Here is a 19453-nt window from a genome sequence, read left to right as displayed (position 1 = left end):
TATTGAAGGAATATGTGACTTCCTAGCCTTAGCTTCACCTATCCCCGTGTCTTACATTGTGACCAAATTATCTTACTAATGCCAAACTGTTTGTCAACCAGGGAAACTGAGGCACAGGACTGGTAAGTGGCTGTTTGCATGTCCAGAAAGGGAATCCAGGAGTCTTGACTCTTTGCCTTGCCTTTGTCCACCTGGTGCCCTGCTTCAGTCCCCTGGGCCCTGCCTTCCCTCCCTCCTAACCTTCCTCCCTGCTTTTCCTGCCTTGCTCATAGGTACCGCACCAGCCGCCAAGATGTCCAGCAAGCGTGCCAAAGCCAAGACCACCAAGAAGCGCCCTCAGCGCGCCACTTCCAATGTCTTTGCTATGTTTGACCAGTCACAGATCCAGGAGTTCAAGGAAGCCTTCAACATGATAGACCAGAACCGCGATGGATTCATTGACAAGGAGGATCTGCATGACATGCTGGCTTCTCTAGGTGAGGAAACCTTTCCCTTGTCCCTCTGTGCATTGGTCAACCCCTCTGCATTGAAGAGCTCTGTCCTTATGCCTCTTCTGCAAGGCGAGAGAGCTGCCTGGGTGCAATAGTAGCTTGCATGACAGGGAGTCACTGTCACACTCCTGCAGCATGCCTGCATTGAAAACCTGCTCTAGCAGGATTGTATTGATGCAAAGACCTCCTGCTTTGGGCTGGTTTGATGCAGGCTGTGAAGACTGGGGAACCATCTCTGCTGGCTCTGGTAGGCCTTTGAAAGCATGTTTGTGGGGACATCTAAGGGCAGCAGCCTGCTCTGTTGGCTAAGTGGAGGGGATGCTGCCCACATCAGCTACCAGCAGCAGATGCCCTGGCAGAGTGGCAGGAGGGTTGCAGGGATCAGCATCCTCGTCAGCCCCTGCAGCCTGTATCAGCCCTTACCAAGCCATTCTGCCAGAGCCAGTTCACATGGCAACGTCCCCTCTGCAACAGGATACCTGCACAGCAGGGGTCTTATCGGTGTGCACAGACATCTTCCCAGCTCTGCTATCCCAAATCCTTTCATCTCCATCTATAATGGCATTTCGACAAGGGCATGGGGTCCAACTGGCCAGGCATAAGGTTTGTGTCAGTGCTGACAGGGAGCTGCAGCAGACCAGTGTTGTCAGATGGGTCCCCATGGGAACTGGGATAACTCTGGACACAGACAGAGCCCACAGATCCATGCAGAAGCTTTGGGAAAGCATAGGTTTCCAAATGGCATTCTTGGCTAGCTCTGCCCAGTCTTGTTCAATAGGTCGCCCAGCACAAAGGCTCTCTGTGGATAGGTGAAAAGCCCAATACCTCGGCCCGTTGAGACTTGCATATCTGGCTTCCCTCCCCACCCAGAGCCCTTTCTTCTTAGCTGCAGGCCATGGCTCACTTTTCCCTCTCCTGTTCCCTGTGCTACCTCTGTGGCTCTTTGGGAGGTCTGTCAATTATTGACCTGGCAACCAAACCTGTTCTGAAGGCCCTGTCCACCTGGGAGGGAATCTCTTCCCCATAAACTACAGCTCTCAGAGAAGAGAGGTGCTGGGCATTGAGGGAGACATGTATGTCAAGGCTGTGCTCAGCAGAGGAGGTTAAACTGACCCTCTTGCATTCATGGTAGGAGCACTGTTTGGGATATCAGCAACATGAGGTTCATGTTGGGACAGTGCTGCCCCTCTGCTTGGGTGGATGCTGGGTATCAGCTACTAAGGAAATGTGAAAAAAAACCCACACTTTTTTTAGTTCTCAGTAAGCCCCAGATGAATTCCTGCATCTCCCTTAAGATTAGGCCTGCCAGTGTTGGGAAACCACCTGGTTCCCATTTGCCTCCAGCACAGAGTAATGTAGCAAGGGGCCAGGGCAGCCACAAGACAGGCCATGGGAAGAGGTGGTGGGGCTGGGCCCTGGGGAAACCCCATTTCCTTGTTTCTGGGGTGAGTGAACAGGTCTCATCAAAATTAATTTAAAATTCCTGTTGACAGGTACTACTCTTCATTCCCACCTAACAGGGGACAGGAGGGCACTAAAAACTGGTGGCTGCAGAATTCGGTAGGATTTATCTTTTGGGGAGCTGGGCCTAAGTAGCTTGGAAACCTTGGCCCTTTTGCTTTCCTGGGAAAGGGAGACTGCTGCCCAGTGCAGTGTTGAAAACAGAACTGCAGGTATTTGAGGGGAGAGGATCACTTGCTTATTCTCTCTCAGTCCAAACTAAAGCAAGAGGGATAGAGGAGACATTTGGGGACCATCAAGCATATCCTGAGTGCACCCTGAGTTGGATGCGGTCAAGTTTAGACACAGTTCAGACAGGTTGTGCCTCAAAATGGAAGGGTCCACGGAGTTCTCCCATTGCCGAATTTCTTCCTGAGAGCAGAGGCATGAGGCTGGCTGCTGTCCCAATGGGTCTTGGGGCCTGGCAAGCAGGATGGGTGCTCCCAGGGAGGGGAGTGAGGGTACCCACACCTGCTGATTCTGTCCGGCAGGGAAGAACCCCACTGATGAATACCTGGAGGGCATGATGAGTGAGGCGCCGGGGCCCATCAACTTCACCATGTTCCTCACCATGTTTGGGGAGAAGCTGAATGGTACCGACCCAGAAGATGTCATCCGCAACGCCTTTGCCTGCTTTGATGAGGATGCGACAGGTATGGGCACTGCCTTTCCAGCTCTGTGGTGGGCAGCGGTGCCTACCTGGGGACCCTCTTGCACACAGATGGGTGACTGAGCCAGCTAGGATGAAGACTGGGGGCTCAGCTGGTGTGTGCCACCAGGCAAACCCTTGGGAAGAGTCCACAAGCACAGCAGTTCCTGAGCAGGCTGCTGGCTCTCCCTGCTCCCCCATCACGTCACATGTCTGTGTGATGAAGGCCCTGTGCAAGGGGAGCATGCACAGGGTTTGGGGCGGTAGAATAACAGGGTGGGGGTGCAGGAAGCATGCAGGAAGGGTAAGAAGGCCCTGCCGCTCAAACCGCTGCCCAGCCCTCCCACCATGTCCTGCCCAGCCACTGCTCTGCACTCCCATGCCCTGCATAAACTTCACCTCCTCCACCATCCCCACAGGCTTCATTCATGAGGACCATCTGCGTGAGCTGCTGACCACCATGGGAGACAGGTTCACAGATGAGGAGGTGGATGAGATGTACCGGGAGGCTCCCATCGATAAGAAGGGCAACTTCAACTATGTGGAGTTCACCCGCATCCTGAAGCATGGGGCCAAGGACAAAGATGATTAGTGCCTAGAGCTGCTACACTGCCTTTGCCTCCTCCTGCACACACCTCCTGCCCCCATTCCCTCCATTCCCCTTGCTGCCTACCACCACAGCAGGCTCACCCCATGGGAAATATCTTCCAGGACTTGACCCTTCTCTGGGTTACACTTACGTTGGCACATGACCCTGCACCTTTTCTAGAGGAAGTGCTCCCCTCACTATCCCCCTGTGTGCCCATCTATCAGTCCTAGACCTCCTCTCCCAACTCCTCTCCCACCCAGAGGCTCCCATCTCCCAGCCCCAAAGACACTGCAAAATCTCAGTGCCCACACCAAGGCCTTTCTAGGGATGTCTTGTCCATATCCAGACCTTGCAAAAGAAACACTCTCTTCTTGACGTATCTGTCTGACAGCGGAGAGAAGGTTTGCCTTTCCCTTTGGCCCCTGTCCAGGAAGAACAATCAGCTCATCGTCCACCATCTCCTTTGACAAATTTTGCCTGAAGATCCTGCTTGAATAATTTGATTTCTGAGGCAATGGGGTGCTGTGCACTCACCTCCCCCACGGTCCTCAAACCTGGCCATGCGCCCATCCCATGCACAGGCTCCCAGGGGAGCACCTCGACATCACAGCCTCTACCTTGTGCTGTGTCCCAGGTGGTCCTTACCTGGAGGGCCTTGCCACAGGTGCTCTTCACAGCCTGCTGGAACCCCCCCCCCCCTTTTCACAGCCCCTGGCTCTGCTGCACAGCCCCACTTTGCATTTGGATGGCATCTTTCAGCAGAGATGAGCCTGGTATGCTGACTCCTTGGCATCCACAGCCTACCCTGCCATGCTGGCTGCTGTGCCAGGTCTGTGGGTGTGTGGACAGGAGAAGAACAAAAGTGTTTTTCCTTCCCATTTGCCCTGATCCACTGCTCTCCCACTGTTTCCTTTGACAGTGTCAGCCAGCATCTCCCTGCCATCACTCAGCCACCTCGTCCCTTGGCCTCACGGTGGATGGGGTCCAGTAACACATCACAGGCCCATCACAGGGTGCAGGTGGCAGGGCCAGGGGAGCTGTGCTTGCCATGCTGGGTTGTCCTGCTTTCCTTGCGCTTCTCAGTCCCAGGACACCCAGCCAGGCAGGGACCCCACCAAGCAGCAATTTGCCCCCTTGAAGCAACTGCACAGCCTAGTAGTCACCCCTCCAGGGCGAGTAAGGGGGAGGTCTGCTCCCTGGGCATGGAGCTGGCGTGGTAAGGAGCATCTCAGGTGAGTGCTAGCCTGCTGGGATTTTGGCTGGCTTAAACCAGTGCAATCCCAGTTTTGAGGGACACAACATAGAAAGAAAGAAAGGCTCTTGCCTTTCCTCCCACGCTCTCTTCCTTTATGAAAGGAAAAAAAAAAAACACTTTGTTCCTCTTCTGTGGTTGTTTTATGGCTTGAGAGGCTGTGATTTAAGGGATTCAGAAAGCTGAAGCCATGTATAAAGTCTGATGGGTGTCATACAAAGGCATGCTGTGTATGGCTCCCTCATTTCAGAGCAGCTCTGGTGCTGTGCCACACTGCCGGTGTGTGCTGGTGAGTTTGGGGCTTGAAGCCCTGCTCTCTCTGAGTGCCATGAAATCCTCCATCTCCTCCTACACCAGCTTGCCTTGACTCGCTGCCTTTATGAGGTAGGATCCCTTCTGGCAGGGCGAATGCCAGCTCTTTCCATCAGGGCAGCCTGTTTTGAAGCCAAATCCCTCCCAACCTGTCTCCACCAAGGCCCTCTGCCTATATAAAGTCTCTCACAACTTAAACATCATCTTCAGTCCTTGCTGATGGAAGGTTTGCTCTGCCACCCACCACTTTGGAACGTGCAGAGAGATGCTTTGAAATACAGGGAAGTCATTTGAAAAGGTGCCAGCCGACATCCCTCCCCCTGGTTTCAGAGCTGCTAAAGTCTTGGCATTAATAGGTCAACATGGGCTCTGCAGTCTGAGTGATATGATGGAGAGACCATTAGAAGAGCCTGGAGAGTAGGTGTCTATGAAGTGGCTGGCCCAAATCCTTACCTCTTCCTTGTGGTTAGAAGAAGCTCATACATGTCAAATGGTGGTGCTTGAGTCCTCTGAGCCCTGGGGGAGCCCAGGGAGCAGGGCTGAGACTCCCAGAATCACCTGGTTTGGGGTCCCAGAAGTTCAGACACCCTTTTTGTGTGGCCCTGAGCTGGCAGTGCTGTGGGAAAGAGGCAGGACATGGCATAGCAGAAATGGGGAGACAGGGCAATGCAAACATGGAGGAGGCAAATTTCGTTCAGCATCGCCTGGAACAAGTTAACCCTGTTGCTCAGCACAGCGGATGGGCTTTCACAGTGCGCAACTGCCCTTCCGAGAGGCCACACCATAGCTTGTGAGTGCTCAGTCAGAGATTTTTGTCTTCTGTGCAGCAAGAGGTGGTTGCAGGAAGGCCACAGCCCTGGTGGAGCCTGGGTCTTGCATCACACATCATCCCTTGCCAGCCATCGCCACCTCTCCAGGCCTGGCACAACACATGGCAGAGAGTGTGTGGACAAGAGGGAAGTACAGCCCCCAGTAACTCATCCCTGGGGTTGCAAACCTTCAACGGACAAATGCTGCTTTATACCTAGAGGTCCTCACAGTGAGATCTCAACCTCAAGCCTGAGGAAGACCAGAGACTAGGGATGTCCCCAGCTCTGTTGCAATGACCTTTCTCTCCGCCACCATAGCCCAGGCACTGCAGCGCATGGGCACGGCACAAACTGGTGGCCCAGGATGAAGGCAGTCCTGCACAACGCGCATTGGCCCTGTTGGTGCCAGTGCTGTTCTCACTGCCCTTCAGCCATTTGGGGCATGGCTGGCTGCCATTAGATAACCCACTGATAGCACTGGCCTAGCAGCCGGTCTGGTGCTCCATTCCTCATGCCCAGAGGTGTGGAGCTGTGGCTGAGCACAAGCACGCTTTCTTAGGGATCATTCCCACATGCAGCACAGGACAGTATGTCCCTGGTCCAGCCCCCTTTGGCTGACCTGACACTTTTATAATGATAGAAATACTGTGGATGTATGCAAGGACGTTCCAGGTGATGCTTGTGCCTCTCCTCCCCATAAATGCCCACCAGTGTGTCACATATTCCCATGGTGACCGCCAATACCTCCATTTAAACTTGTGCTGCATCTGTCCCTGCAGATCCCCTGGGCTGCCAAGCTGTTAGGGCAGCATGTTCCCTGCACTGCCAGCCCTTCCTTTGCTGTCAGCTTTGTTGTGTTGTTTGTCTCCTTGGTTTGATTAATTAACACCATCCTGATATGAGTGCAGAGGGAGTAGGGGGGTTCATGCACGAAGTTAGCCAATTTCCATCCTCTCAAAGGATAAATTTTCCCCACAGAGAGTAATTTCTTTATTTAAGAAGTGGGAAAACACAATCACAAAACCACAGAAACTGCCAAGGTGACTCCCCATGGCATACTTCGTACCTGAAATCCTCCCAGCTCACTGAGAAGACTCAGACTGGATCCAAGGGAGCTCTTCCGAGCACATGTTGCTGGAAATGGAAGAGGTCTCACTTCCCAGACTCTATCTCCCTAGGCTGTACGTCAGGAACCTGCCAGTCCGTGTTGAAGCATGCTCCTACCTGGGAAATGTCAGCCCGTGGTTTAAAAGCTTATCCTTGGTTCTCAGAGATTCTGTTTTCCAGGAACAACTGACATAAGGACATGAACTAAATTTTCAGAGACACAGAAAAGTGAAAGGATAAACATGTGGTGTCCAGGGAAAGCTGCTAGGACATGTTCCCCACATCTCCAATCTAATCCCGGTGCCTCGTCTAGAGCTCTGCAGCAACAGCTAGCTCCAAACAAGCCTAGCTTCATGCTTGCAAGTCAAAGCAGGAAGTCTTGCTCATTCCCTAACTCCACCTACCTACCAGGAAAAAACATGCAGTTCTTTGGCTTTCAGAGCAAATTCCCAGGTCTGAAGGATGTTGAAGGGCAGGGTGCTTTGTAAAACAACCTCTTCACTGGGATGCACACCAAAGTGAATATCTCAGACATCGTTGTGGCAGATGACTCCATCCAGGTACAGGTCTGATCCTGGAGATGAACCAAACGGTGTGGGAAAGAGACTCTAGCTTTTCCAAGGTCTCTGCCATGCTGTGGGCAAGCTGTGTTCTGGATCAGCTGTGTCAGGGAGGAATACTCAGCCTTACTGACCTCCTAACAGATCAGCATGTGTGAACATTGCCCAGGTTCTCTCAAGTAAATCATCAATGATGTCAGGAGTTCAAAGGATTTGGTGGCTGGCCATCTCCAGCAGCAAGCAACAGGCACTCTTCTGGCACAGTTGGGCCCAAAAGAAAACATGTGTCAGAGGCTCACATGTCAGGCATTCAGAAGGGTTGTCTCCAAGCAGCTACAGAAGTCCCCATTCCTCAGTTGCCCTATTCATAGGCACAGATGCAATCTACGCTGCAGGTTGCAATGGTGAGTTGCACCAGAGCAGTCACAGTCCACCAGCATACAGGGGCATGTGCGGATTATGGCCTTCTTCAAACTTAGGGAAACGGGCTGTTTGATGGAAACACAACACTGCACCAACACCAATCTGCTAAACATGGCATAACCTCATGCCCAAGCCCGCCTGGGGAGTGGGTGGCAGAGGGGGCACAAACTGGAGACCATTTTTGGGGAGGGATTCTGAGGGGAGGATATCCTTCAATCCTGATGCCAGCAAAGTAAGAGAAACTTTGTTAGTGGACACTTGGGTAAATATGGGAAGAGCAAATATGGCTTTTGCAAAGGGGGGGTCCTGCCTCCGCAGCCTGCTGGAGCTCTTTGAAGGTCACTAAGCAGGTGGAACAAGATGAGACAGGAGACACCATCTTACTGGATTTCCAAAAGGCTTCTGACAAGATCCCTCACCAAAGGTTTTAAAGGATCCTAAGGAGTCACTGCATAAAAGGGAAGGTCGTTTCAGAGATAAGTAGTTATGATAGGCAACAGAAGTCAGCAATAAATGGTCAATTCCAGCAGTGAGAAGAGGTCACAGGAGACTATTAATCAAATAATCTGTGAGAAGAGGGAGAGCTGTGAAGGACCAGTGTGGCGGTACATGTAAAGTTATTTGGGTAACAAAGATGGGGCTGCCTTGAAGGGCTTCAGAGGGACCTTAAGAGACTGAGTGAGAAGGACTGAAATGCAGGTGAAGTCCTAGGTGGACTGATGCAAAGTGAAGCATATGGGGAAAATCAGCCCTGACTTCACAGACAAAGCAACAGGGTCCGAGTCCATCACTGCTGAGGAGCAAGACCTAAGAGATGGCCCCATGGAAAAGTCAGAGGTCAGTAGCTGTCAGGAAAAAGAAGGAAGGAAGGAAGGAGAAAAAGAAAGAAAGAAAAAGAAAGAAAATTACATGCTAGGTATTACTAGGAAAAGAGAGAATACTAAGACAGAGATCATTGTTCTGTCATTGCCTGAGTCCCTGGATCACCCACACCTTGTATATGAGCTCCAGTTCTGGTCCCTTCCCAGCTCAAAAAAGATACAGCTGAATTGGAAGTGTTCAGCGAAGGGCAACAAGGAGGATTGGCAGCAAGGAACAGCCTCCATCCAAGGAAATACTGAGCAGGCTGAACTCTTCAGCCTGGAAAGGAGATGAGTGAGGGGGATGGCAGGGGTTTGCAAAGCTGCAGGCAGCATGGGGACGGTGCTGCTTCCTGCCTCTTCCAGGACAAGCGCTGCGGGCCATCACATGGAGCTGCTGAGTACCAAACAAATAAGCAGTTCTTCACCCATGTGTGATGAAACTGCTGTTTGCTGTTGGAAATAGCATGGATGCTAAAAGTCTATGGAACTTCCAGGGAGACTGAATAAGTTCACAGAAGGGAAAGCTACTGAGGGTCACTGAGCATGCAGGAGCCATGTCTGGCTCAGGAAATTAGGGGGCTGGAAGAAGGATCATTCACTCTTGCTCTGCTCACATACTCTTCTTTAGGCACCTGCTTCTAACCATAGTGGGAGACAGGACACTGGGAGAGATGCTCGTCCACCCCAGCATGGCACTCCGCTGCTCTGCTAAACCAGGACTGCTTTACCCCTTCCTTTCTCCTGGAAGAGAAAGACCATGCTCTGCTCCAGATGGACCTTGCCCACACTCCAAACCGACACCAAGTTTACAGTAATTTCAGCCTCATCAGTGAAACCCTCTCCTCCCCCATAGGCTCACACTTAAGCCACTTTGCACCTGCACTTTCCAGTCAGCACAGCTCAATTTGCTAAAGTCAACTGATTTAAACCAGGGGAAAATGGACCTAAGGGCATGCATGTAAAGGGGCTCTGCTGGTCAAGCACAGCAATGCAGAATGAGCTTGACTGAACCAGATTTACCCCACTGGTGGAGAGCCCCTGACCTGCTGAGCAGGGATGAGGCCACATGCTCCTGGTGCCGTTGTGTAGGTCTTGGTCTCCGCTGGACAGAATTGTATGGGCAAGTCCTTCCCCATGATGGTGGAGGGCAACACTTAAACCGGTGCCCTTTCAGACAGCCTAAATTCAGCCTCTGCTCTGTGCGTTGGCACTGGAGCAGAAAGCTGCTCTGTGCAATGGGCCTCTGAGGCCCCGGCCTGTGTGACTGTGCCTCCTCGCCGGGTGCAGGACCATGGGACAACACAGGGTGGAAGGGATCTTGGCAGGGCTCCAGATCAACCTCCTGCCCGAAGCGGGGCTGGCCATGAGGTCAGACCAGGTTGCTCAGGGCTTTAGCCAGCCTGGGCTCCCGTTCCCCATCCTTTCCCCCTCTTGCGCCTGTGAAATCCAGGCGAACACTGCTCTCCTGCCAGCTCGCAAGTTATTGGAGAAAAGGGGCCCTGGCAAGCACCACAAGTGCTTGGGGCTTCATTGGTAACAGCCTCTGGATGGCCAGTTTTCCCTTATAGGGCTGGGCTGGGCAACCTGCCAGTTATCAGGCTCTTCTGTCTGGCCATCACAGGTCCATAAAACATCAAAAGAGTTTCTGCAAACAATTGCTTTTAAAACCACACAGATCGACAAAACCAGGAGAGAGGGGTAAGAAATGGAGGAAAATTATCTGTTTATTCTACGAATATTAAAAATATTCTAATGTTGCTGAGCTGTTTGTGAAAACCACTGTGTTTACACACTGAGGTGATTCAGAAAAAGGGTGAGCAGTCCCTCGGGTACAACCAGCTGGGAAAAAGCTGGTTTAAGCTGGTAATAAAATGTATGAGCCAATCTTAGGCTCCTGTTCACCTTGTGGGGAGCTACAGAGGATTGTGCTCTAACAGAAGAGTTTCAAGAGCAGAGATGGGCATTGTTTTTTTCTAGGCAAAAACCTATTCACTGAAAAGTTTAGTTAGGAAAAGAACAGATGTAGGAGAAGGGAAAAAAGGCCCCAAAGGGAAACTCAAAACGTTTGCTTAAACATAACATTTGGACTTTTTCCTTTCAAACCCCATGAAAACATAAAACTGAAAATGTTTTAGAGAAGGCTAAAAATTCCTGAAGTTTCTTTGTCATCCTCTTCTCCCAAGATTTTTTTTTAATATCATTATTATATGATTTTATGGACAAGGGAAAAATTAAAAAGTTTCATTTTAGATGAATGGTCTTTGAAAAATTCTCCTCACTGAAGAGCTCCCAATCCAAAATGAAAAGAGAGCAAAAGGGTGAGAAGGTCACACATTCCTGGAAGTGAAACAACCTGCTTTTACAGCTCTTTGCAAACACTATTTTGTGTTACTAGTGCAAGACCTTTGCCTCCTGGCTCCTGACAGGTGCCCTGGGCCCCAAGCCGGCTCAGTTTTCCCCATCTCAATGCATTAAACTGGGATGAGGCAACAGGAGATGAAGAGAGAACAGGGTTTGAGGCAAACTGGCCTTGAAGTCTGAATTAAATGCAAGAACAGAGGTAGTGGCTCAGACTAAGGGGTCACCTAGCCTATGAGAGGTCATAGGGGTCACCTATGAGAGGAGGCATAGGATCTGTTCTTACCAGTTTAATGTCTGGTGCATTCTCCATTTGAGCATGACGAGAACTGGAAAACAGATGAGGAAATTGCTTCATCCACTCATATCATCACTCTCATCCTGCAATGCGCCCCAGGAACCAAAGTGGCAGTGGGAAGACTGGGGGCTGCCCTTCGTTGGTGCCTGCCCAGCAGGGAGCCAGGGCTACCAGAGTGCCTGCTGCTGTGGCGGCAGCATCCTGCCATGCTGGGCAGCTCACGGGAGCCTCACAAACCGAGAACCTCTGCCAGCTGCCAGGGCCCCATGAGCCGGCAGGGGTTGCTGAGGGGGCGGACCAGCATCCTCCAGGGCTCAGAGGACAAGCTGTCATCTGCACCCAGCCCTGATTTAAACAGCAAGCAAAACCACTCCCCATGTCCTTAAAATACAGAACTCTAATGTAAAATTGGGCTGCCACCCCTCTGAGAGATGCCTGGTCAGGAGAAGAGGCTAAGGGATGATGAGAACTGGCTGGGCAGCTGAGCCTCTGCAGCTTCAGCCTCTCTCTGCAGAGCTATGTTCCCCTCATTGCTGTGCCCATTCAGACGCCAAAAGACCAGCTGTCATCAGACAACAGGGGGAAAGGACCACCTCTATTAGCTGATATCCACATTACAACCTGGTGTGAAAAGCCACACTGAACTTGCTCCACGGCTGTGTCCCCCCTGCATAGGAATAGGGAACTTCAGAGGGCTGCTCCTTCTCTTCTGAAGTCCTCTGTAACCAGGGGCAGTCATCTTTTTTCTGTTATATACCAAAAACTATGGCACAAAGCAGGGGGGGATGGCCCAATTTTCTCTTCCCCTCTTCATTTCCAGCCCTTTAGCAAAGCCCCTTTTCTCCTTTGCTCCTGATTAATGTTGAAGCAGCTAATTATGGGCCAGAGTCTGTTTTTTCTCTTATGTTTGTCCAGTGCAGAAGAACTCTACCACTGTTGGATGGGGAGCTCCTGTCCCAGTCCCCTGCAGCAGGTCCCATCACCTGCCCTGCTGCCCCACCGAGCTAACGCCGAGTTGTGCTGGAACACGTCCCACAGAAAGTGGGAGCTCCTCTTCCCGTTGACCCCTGCACTTTGCTCCCATGCCAGCACTTCCCATATCTCTCAATTCGGTTCCCAACACTTCGCTCAACAACCAAGCAAGGATCCTCTCCTGCAGATCCGCAGGGCCTCAAACAGCAATGGTCTTGCCAAGACCAAGGCAGGGCTCCTGTTGTCCATAGCTTTTCTTACTCTGTTCTCCTAGCTTTCCTCATTGGAAAGCTCTCAGCATGGAGTGGCTTTTACCATATCTGCTCCTGGAGGCAGGCAACTGTAAACCAGTTGCCTCCAAATCTGCAGCTTCATGCAAACCATATCCTCCAAAGGAATTGCCACAGATGGCTCTCGGCACTTAGTCACAACCAAATCCCAGTGAATCACATGGTTGCCCTGGCATTTGGCTCTCTCACCTTCTTCTTCAAATTGCTTCAAAAGCCAGTTTTAAACTTGATTTGGTCTTGGGGGGTCCCATCCTTCAGGGTTGAGGGGTCGATCCTCAGGCACAGTCTCTGTCTGAGGTTAGTCCGACAGTTTGGGCTGGGAATCTACCTTCCAGAAATCCTTAGTGCACTGGGCTCCAGCTACCCACAAATTTGATCAGAGCTGAACTCCAACCTTTTAGAGGTGAGCTGTATGCAGAAATACTGGGCCTTCTCCCAGTACCAGCTGTGGCCTCTGCTGGAGATGGGACATTCAGCTGGAGAGACTTTGGGCTGACCTGTCCAGCTGTCCTTGTGGGTACTGGAACTTTTTCCCCTCCAAACTACGTATCCTCTTGAGCTGGCAGATGTGTTTCTATTAGCCACTTGCAATGCTCAGAGCCCTTTATACACTTTGTTATCTTTTCACAGTCCTGTTATTAACTGAGCACCTTCCCCTGATGTTGCTCAGCTCTTGGCTTCTCTGCTTTTTCAATCATACAGAGATGCTTGGAGGATGGCCTTTCCAATCATCCACATCAACCCACATTAGAAACATTCCTGTGCCTCAGCATCTTTCCTGCACAGTAGCAGCTTCTCTGGGATATGGAGTGATTTGTGTGCAGAGGTCAATGCCACAGCCTCTGAGAACATCATGGGCTTGTAGGTGGAGTACAAAGAAGGGAAGCCAGAGTGCTGCAGAGCTTGCTGACATTGGTCCATTGGCTGATGCTGCTGGGAGGCCTCGACAGCCACTGGCATGCCAGCAACACAAGCAAATGGGCAATTCCTCTTGTTTGCTGTGAACTGTGCATTCCCCAAACACATTTCAGCCACTTTGGTAAAGTCACTTCATCCAAAGAGGGAGAAAGAAACATCAGCAAAACCAAAAACTGTTTATTCCTTGTGACAGTTTGCCAGGTTTTATTTCTAGGGGATGTTCTCTTTTAAAAACACTGACTCCATTGTTTCAAAGGTATTAAACAGCCCCAGAGTAAAAATAGACATTTAATTTCAGAACAATTGTTTGCTTGGGAGATGTTGCCCCAAGTTGAGAAAATAACCCTGTTCTTTTGGATCAACCTAAGACAGCTGATTTTTCCTCTTCTGTCAGTCCCATGGCATCCCCAAAGGTCTGCTCCTTGCAGAGCTGTGTGCCCAGGTCTGCACAGATCTCTGCTGGGGCAGGGGCTCCCTGCTCTCTTCTGGGCCCAAGCAGCCTTCTCCCTGCCACAAGTCACCTAACTGGGAGTCTTGAGGCTGGGCTCCCCAGTCTCTCTGAGCCCTTTGGAGTCTGCACATCATCTCCTGCCTCTCCCAGAAACCTTCCAGGTGATGTCTCTTGTCTGGTTACAGAATCATCAGCCTCCTCCCTTTAAAAAGTGATTCTAAACTTTTTTTTTAGGTCCATCAACACCTCTGTGACTTGATTCATGTCCACCAATCCCCCTTTTCCTTCCTGACACCAGCAGATTTGCCCTGATTTTGGCTCATGAGGCTAGCCAGTGATCAGGGTCTTGCAGTTTGTTTCAGTTTAGAGGAGGCATTTCTCCATTTGCATTTAGGGCAACTGGTTTTTGGACCTTCCTTGTAAATCACACCTCTCCAGCTGTTTGTTTCTGTTCCTCCATTCATAGCTCCAAGTGTCTCCAAGCCAACATGGCACCCCAAAGTGCTTTCTCTCTAGGCTCTTCCTTAGGGTCACGGTGCCAGGACTTCTCTGTCTATTTATTCCTTCTCGATGTGCTTCCACCCTTTCCCCCAGCCCAGCCCCCCCACACAAGTGCACACTGCCACCAACTCCTGCTTTTACATCCAGCCCAGTTCAGGACCCAGAAATAGCCTGTGCTTTGGGTGCCAGCTCCTATTGTTTCAGCTCTCCCTATAGGAATTGCTCCCACCTTTAGCTTGAAGGAGAACTGTTTATTCAGCTCTAAGGAGGCTTCTTCCAAACCCTGACCAAAGAGTATTGTTACAGTGAGCTGTGAGCTAAGTCCTGATGCTTTCAGGGCCCAGAGCACCATGACTCCTCTTGCACACCAGCGTCCAAGTGCAGAGCACTGCTGGTGGCCCCGTGTCAGAGCTCCCTTCTCTGAGCTTCTCTACTTCCAGACCGGTGAATTCAAAGCTTGGAAAAGGGTGTGTTTAGTGTCCAATTGCCACAGCCCCAGAGCATGTAGACATCAAACACTGACTGCAGAGAACATGTCTGGGGCCCAGAAACCACAAGAGAGCTGACTGTGGGCAAGAAAGCCCAGCTAGAAGTATATTTTGTAGTGGCATGAATGGAAGAGGAAAGCAGGAAGCAGGAGAAGTCCAGAACAGGGGTATCTGAAGACAGGCAGTGGGAGGACAGGATGTTTCCAATGAGGCAGGGGTTATAGGATTATCAGGGTCGTGAAGCTCAGCCCCGGGGCTGCCCGTGATGGAGCTGGGCAGAGTAGCAAGGCTCCTCTGGAGGTGGTGGAGGTGCTCCCGGAGCATGTGCCAAGGCTGATGTCAGGTTGAACATTGCACTCCGGAGGGTTGCAGCAGAAACAGTTAGAGACCAGGTGTTTTCACCATGCTGCTTGATCCTAATCATTACTCAGCTGGCATGCACAGACCTTTACAGGCACTCTAAAGCAACCAGCAGTCTCCAATCAGAGCAGGGACTGATAGCTTTTAAATCTGCCTTTAAAGATCTAGTGGAGCCAGGTGAAGGAGAACGCTAGCCTGAGGCTCCCACTAAATCCATCAGCAGCGAAATAATGAACCCTGCTGTGAAGGCTGGACCAGCCCTGGGAATATTATCATTTCCTTGTAATTAATACCAACATGACTCCAGCAGCTTTGGCAAATGCCCGTGCAGAGTAAAGGCAGATTGTTAACCAGTAAAAATGCCCTGTTAACACTGCTAATGAACAGTCCTAATAGGGGAATCCCAGCCTGGGGGGGGGGGGGTCCTGTGGCACCGAGCACTGAACACATTTGATAGCCAGCACCCAAAAAGGGACTGTGATCCCTCTCAGCTGGAAAAGCCAGAGCAGGGGCCAACATCCCCCACAGCTGGACGAGCTGGAGCCAGAACCCAAGTGGAGGGCTGTAACCAACAGCCAGTACAGCTGACCAGAAGCCTTCTCCTTGCAAAACATACAGATTAAACAGCAGTGGGTGGGCAAAAGGACCAAGGAGTCCTGACTGGGCCAAGGTTGCAGAGTGGGTCAGTCTCACAGTCCGTCTTAGCTCTTGGTCCCTGCTCCTTTGGGAGGTACCATTCCCGGCTGCCCAGGCTGCCCGGTGTTTCCAGCACTCCCCTTTGGGCTCTTGCTGGCTGATTGTTTTTCCAATTGCTGAAATTTAACAGCATTATCATGTCAATGGGCCTGGCCAGACTTTGCAGTGCAGGCTGCAGGGAGGTGGCAGTGCTTAGCTGAGTGACTCTGCCTGGAAAAGCCCTCGGCGAGAGCAGCCAGGGAGCTGTGAGGCTTCTCTGCAGCTCCTGCCTGATACCCAGCTCTCCTCAGCCTGGCCCCTTGCCGCACAAGGCTCCTGCTCCCACTGTCAGCTGGGACATGTGAGAGCTCCCCAGCTCCTGGTCCAGGCTAGATTTGCCAAGGATTTAGGCACCCCAAATGCTGCAGTCAGGCATCCAGCTGGATTTTTTTTTCAGTGCTGCTTCTTCACTGCCTGTATCTGCACCTAGGACCTGGGGGAGCACGGGAAGGCTCATAGCCCCCCAAAAACACTCAGGGCAGTAACTGCTGTGCTTTGAGCTCAGGGACCATTCCCTGGTTGTCCCAATTAGGCAAGAGACTAATCAGCCCTTTCGCATGGGGTCTGAGCAGAAAGCAGGCTGTTTTGAAAGACAGTCCTGCATAGGGCACAAAGGCTGACACATAGCCCCAGGATGCTCCAGCAAGGAGAGGTTGTGCCAGAAATAGGGCTGTTCTGCCTGTATAGGGGCACCCAGAGCAGGGAGAAGAGCAGGCTGGATAAACACACTCTGCCCCTGCCCTGGAGGGCTGGTAATGGCCCCACTTCCCAGGCAGGAGTGATCCCAGTGTGAGAGGACTTACTGGGGACCCATCAGAAGATGGGATATGCTCTGGGGCAAGCTTGCAGCAGACAGTATTGGCACCCAGGGCTGGCTCCACACCTCACTCTTGGTTCACCAGCCCACACTGCATTTGCATTCACTGAGCAACAGCAGTTTGGAGGTACAATCTCACTCAGGACATTGAAGATTTATCAGCAACTAAACAAATGCTTTAAGAAGTTCTCCTTATTTTGCTGTTTAGTCCTTTATTGCACCATGAAACCTGCTTCATTCAGATCTACAGCTCTGCTGCCAGCACCTGTCCCTCGGAAATGTTGCAAATTAGGTTACACAGAGGTCTGGAGCCCAAGCCTGGCCTTGCAGCCACGTCAAACAGCCTCTTGAGGCCTTCAGGTTTCCCCTCTTAGCTCCTCTGGTAACTAGAGGCAGCAGCTAGGCTCTGCTTTCCCTGGAGATGGGCTCCCCCTCTCTCCAGTTTGTTTCCCTTTCAGACCTGAGACTTCAAGCACCTCTCCCATACCCTGGCCTCCCAATCAGCATAATCAGCTCAATTCACACATCTGGGGTGGACAATTCCAGGCTAAGAGCCTGGAGCCTGTTCCCATTGAAAGCCAAGTCATTTCCCCCAGCAGCCCATAATTGGCCTTCAGGGGGGTGAATGGGCTTGAATCAGCCAGGGCCACTTGAAAATGTCCTCCTCCACCAAAGCTCCTGTGTTCCTACGGAGCCTGATCCCCTCACTCCCAGGCGCTGGGCCGGGGAAGGAGAGGGTCATCTCAGCTCAGGCTGGGAAGTGCTGCCATGCTGATGGGCTCAGAGCACAGTGCGAACAAGCAGGGCTGTCCCCTTTGGCTGAGAAGTGGTGTTAATGGCAGACAGGTCACTCAACCTGGGGCTGCCAAGGCCTCCTGGGCTTTCATGGTGCCTGCGGAGTGTGACAGTCTCTCCTGCTGCAGATCTATTTTGGTAGTAAAAAGAAAACTGCTATAAAATAAGGTTTTTTCACCCTCTCTCAATATCCCAGGTGATACACACCTTTTTCTCTGGGACCCAAGAAAAGGACCTGGGAATGACAGGAACACAGACTGTCATGGAGACTACCTGTCTGCTCATAGGCAAGGGAGGGAGGGGAACTGCAGCACAGCCCGAAAGACTGCAGACAAGCCTGGGAAGGGGAGCGCTGCTCCAAAGGCCAGCTTCTGTGCCAGGATATGATCAAACACCCAGTGCAAACAAGCTCTGGGTGAAAAGAGACTCAGTGGGACTTGGTGACTCTCTGCCCTTGCTTTACCCCATAAACACACAGTCCCTTGGGGGTTCGCACGTACACATGCCCTGCAAGGCCATGCTTAGTTTGGCAAAGATGAGCCATGGACATCCACGGCTCCCCCATGAGAGGGGCTTACTCTGCTAAAACTCCTCTGGGCTGGCTGGCATACAAGGTCTGTGCCTGAGCAGCCAGCTGGCCGCCACTTCACTGCATGGTGCTGCCTCCAGCCAGAAGCATTTCCGCCGCTGTGTGTGTGGAAAGTCTTCAGCCTGTGTTTCTTACTGCTTTGTGCATACAGGCCAGGGGGGTTATCTAAGGGAAGCTAGAAGGCTGCACATTTCACATCTGCCTGCTAGGTCAGACTCTGGAAATACTGCCTCACTGCTGCATCCCCCAGCCAGAGCTGGCACTTTGCTCTGGTGGGCTCTGGACATGACATGACAGAATTCACTGTCCAACTTGAATTTCCCCTTCATGGCCTGAGATTCCAGCCCACAGCCCTGGTTATGCACTCCCCAACCTGGCCATGCACATCCAGCTTCCCACTGGCTGCCTCAGCACCGTTTCCAAACTCTCCCCGGTCCAGCCCGGCTGCCCCAAACCTGCCCTGCGAGCGCTTGACATTCTGGACGTGTCAATGCTGCTCGGAGTGGCTCTTCCCTCTGTGGTTTCCCACTTGCAGCTCTCTTTTACTGCAGTGCCGTTTTGTTGAAAGCATGCTCACACTGATGAAATGTGCCATCCTGGGACGAGAAACGGGAAACGGGGAACATGTCCCCATCCAGGGTGCCTCTCACATGCTTGCCCTGATTACCTTTAGTGTGAGATAGAGCCTGGCAAAATGGGTGAAGGTGCACCTGTCACTGGCACCTCGGCTATTTCACACTTGTTGAGTGCAGCAAATGAGGCTGGGATTGATGAGGAGGGGGATCCGGCTCACATCTGAACGAAATGGGTGCTAGCACTCTGAGAAACAACCCATGCCCCAGGGAACCCAGCAGCATGCAGTCAGCATCACTGGGGTGTAAACCAGCCCTGCATCGCAGTAGGGCACAGAGCACCCGGGAGGGGGATACTGCAGAACTGCATCCAGGATTGGCAGCGTCACCACGTGTAACCCAGCCCTGCATTGCACAGGGTGCAGCAAACCCTTTGGGAACCACATTCGGGATCGGCAGCATCACCATGTGTAAACAGAGCAATTTGGTCTGCAAAATTCAAGAGGTCCTCCTTGGTCTCTGCTGTTCCAGCAGAGAGGCCCAGGGAATTGGTGGCTGGCCTCCAAAGGCTTGGTTCAGCTTGCAGGGCCCTAGGGAAAACATAGCCCTCATGGCTGTGCATCAGGCCACTGTGCCGGTGCTGATCCAAAGACAGGGTGCTGCGGTGATGATGGGCAGGTGCAGGGCTGGAGGAGGAGTGCTGGCCTCTGAGCAATGGCAATGGCAAATGTCACATCTGGTGGTTTCCTGATCA

At 51.9% G+C, this 19453-nt stretch overlaps 1 protein-coding gene across 1 annotated transcript; it reads left to right on the top strand.

Moving 5' to 3' along the window:
* Window positions 1-276: 276 nt before the first annotated feature.
* MYL9 (myosin light chain 9) lies at window positions 277-10317 on the top strand. Its single transcript, XM_026070769.1, has 3 exons — window positions 277-476; window positions 2483-2644; window positions 3060-10317. The coding sequence occupies exons 1-3, from the start codon at window positions 293-295 to the stop codon at window positions 3230-3232; spliced, it is 519 nt and encodes a 172-aa protein (XP_025926554.1). The 5' UTR covers window positions 277-292; the 3' UTR covers window positions 3233-10317.
* Window positions 10318-19453: the final 9136 nt, after the last annotated feature.

The sequence above is a fragment of the Apteryx rowi genome, unplaced genomic scaffold (genome assembly GCF_003343035.1).
Source record: "Apteryx rowi isolate R43461 unplaced genomic scaffold, aptRow1 scaffold_318, whole genome shotgun sequence".
In the NCBI taxonomy this organism is placed as follows: domain Eukaryota; kingdom Metazoa; phylum Chordata; class Aves; order Apterygiformes; family Apterygidae; genus Apteryx; species Apteryx rowi.
The sequence above is the reverse complement of the archived record's forward strand: the minus strand, read 5'-3'. Positions and strand labels throughout refer to the sequence as shown.

Bases quoted from the DNA above. Each gene is read 5' to 3' on its own strand.
- MYL9 (XM_026070769.1), top strand. From the start codon at position 293: ATGTCCAGCAAGCGTGCCAAAGCCAAGACCACCAAGAAGCGCCCTCAG. The intron at 477-2,482 runs GTGAGGAAACCT...TCTGTCCGGCAG, and splicing joins TGACATGCTGGCTTCTCTAG to GGAAGAACCCCACTGATGAA. The intron at 2,645-3,059 runs GTATGGGCACTG...CCATCCCCACAG, and splicing joins CTTTGATGAGGATGCGACAG to GCTTCATTCATGAGGACCAT.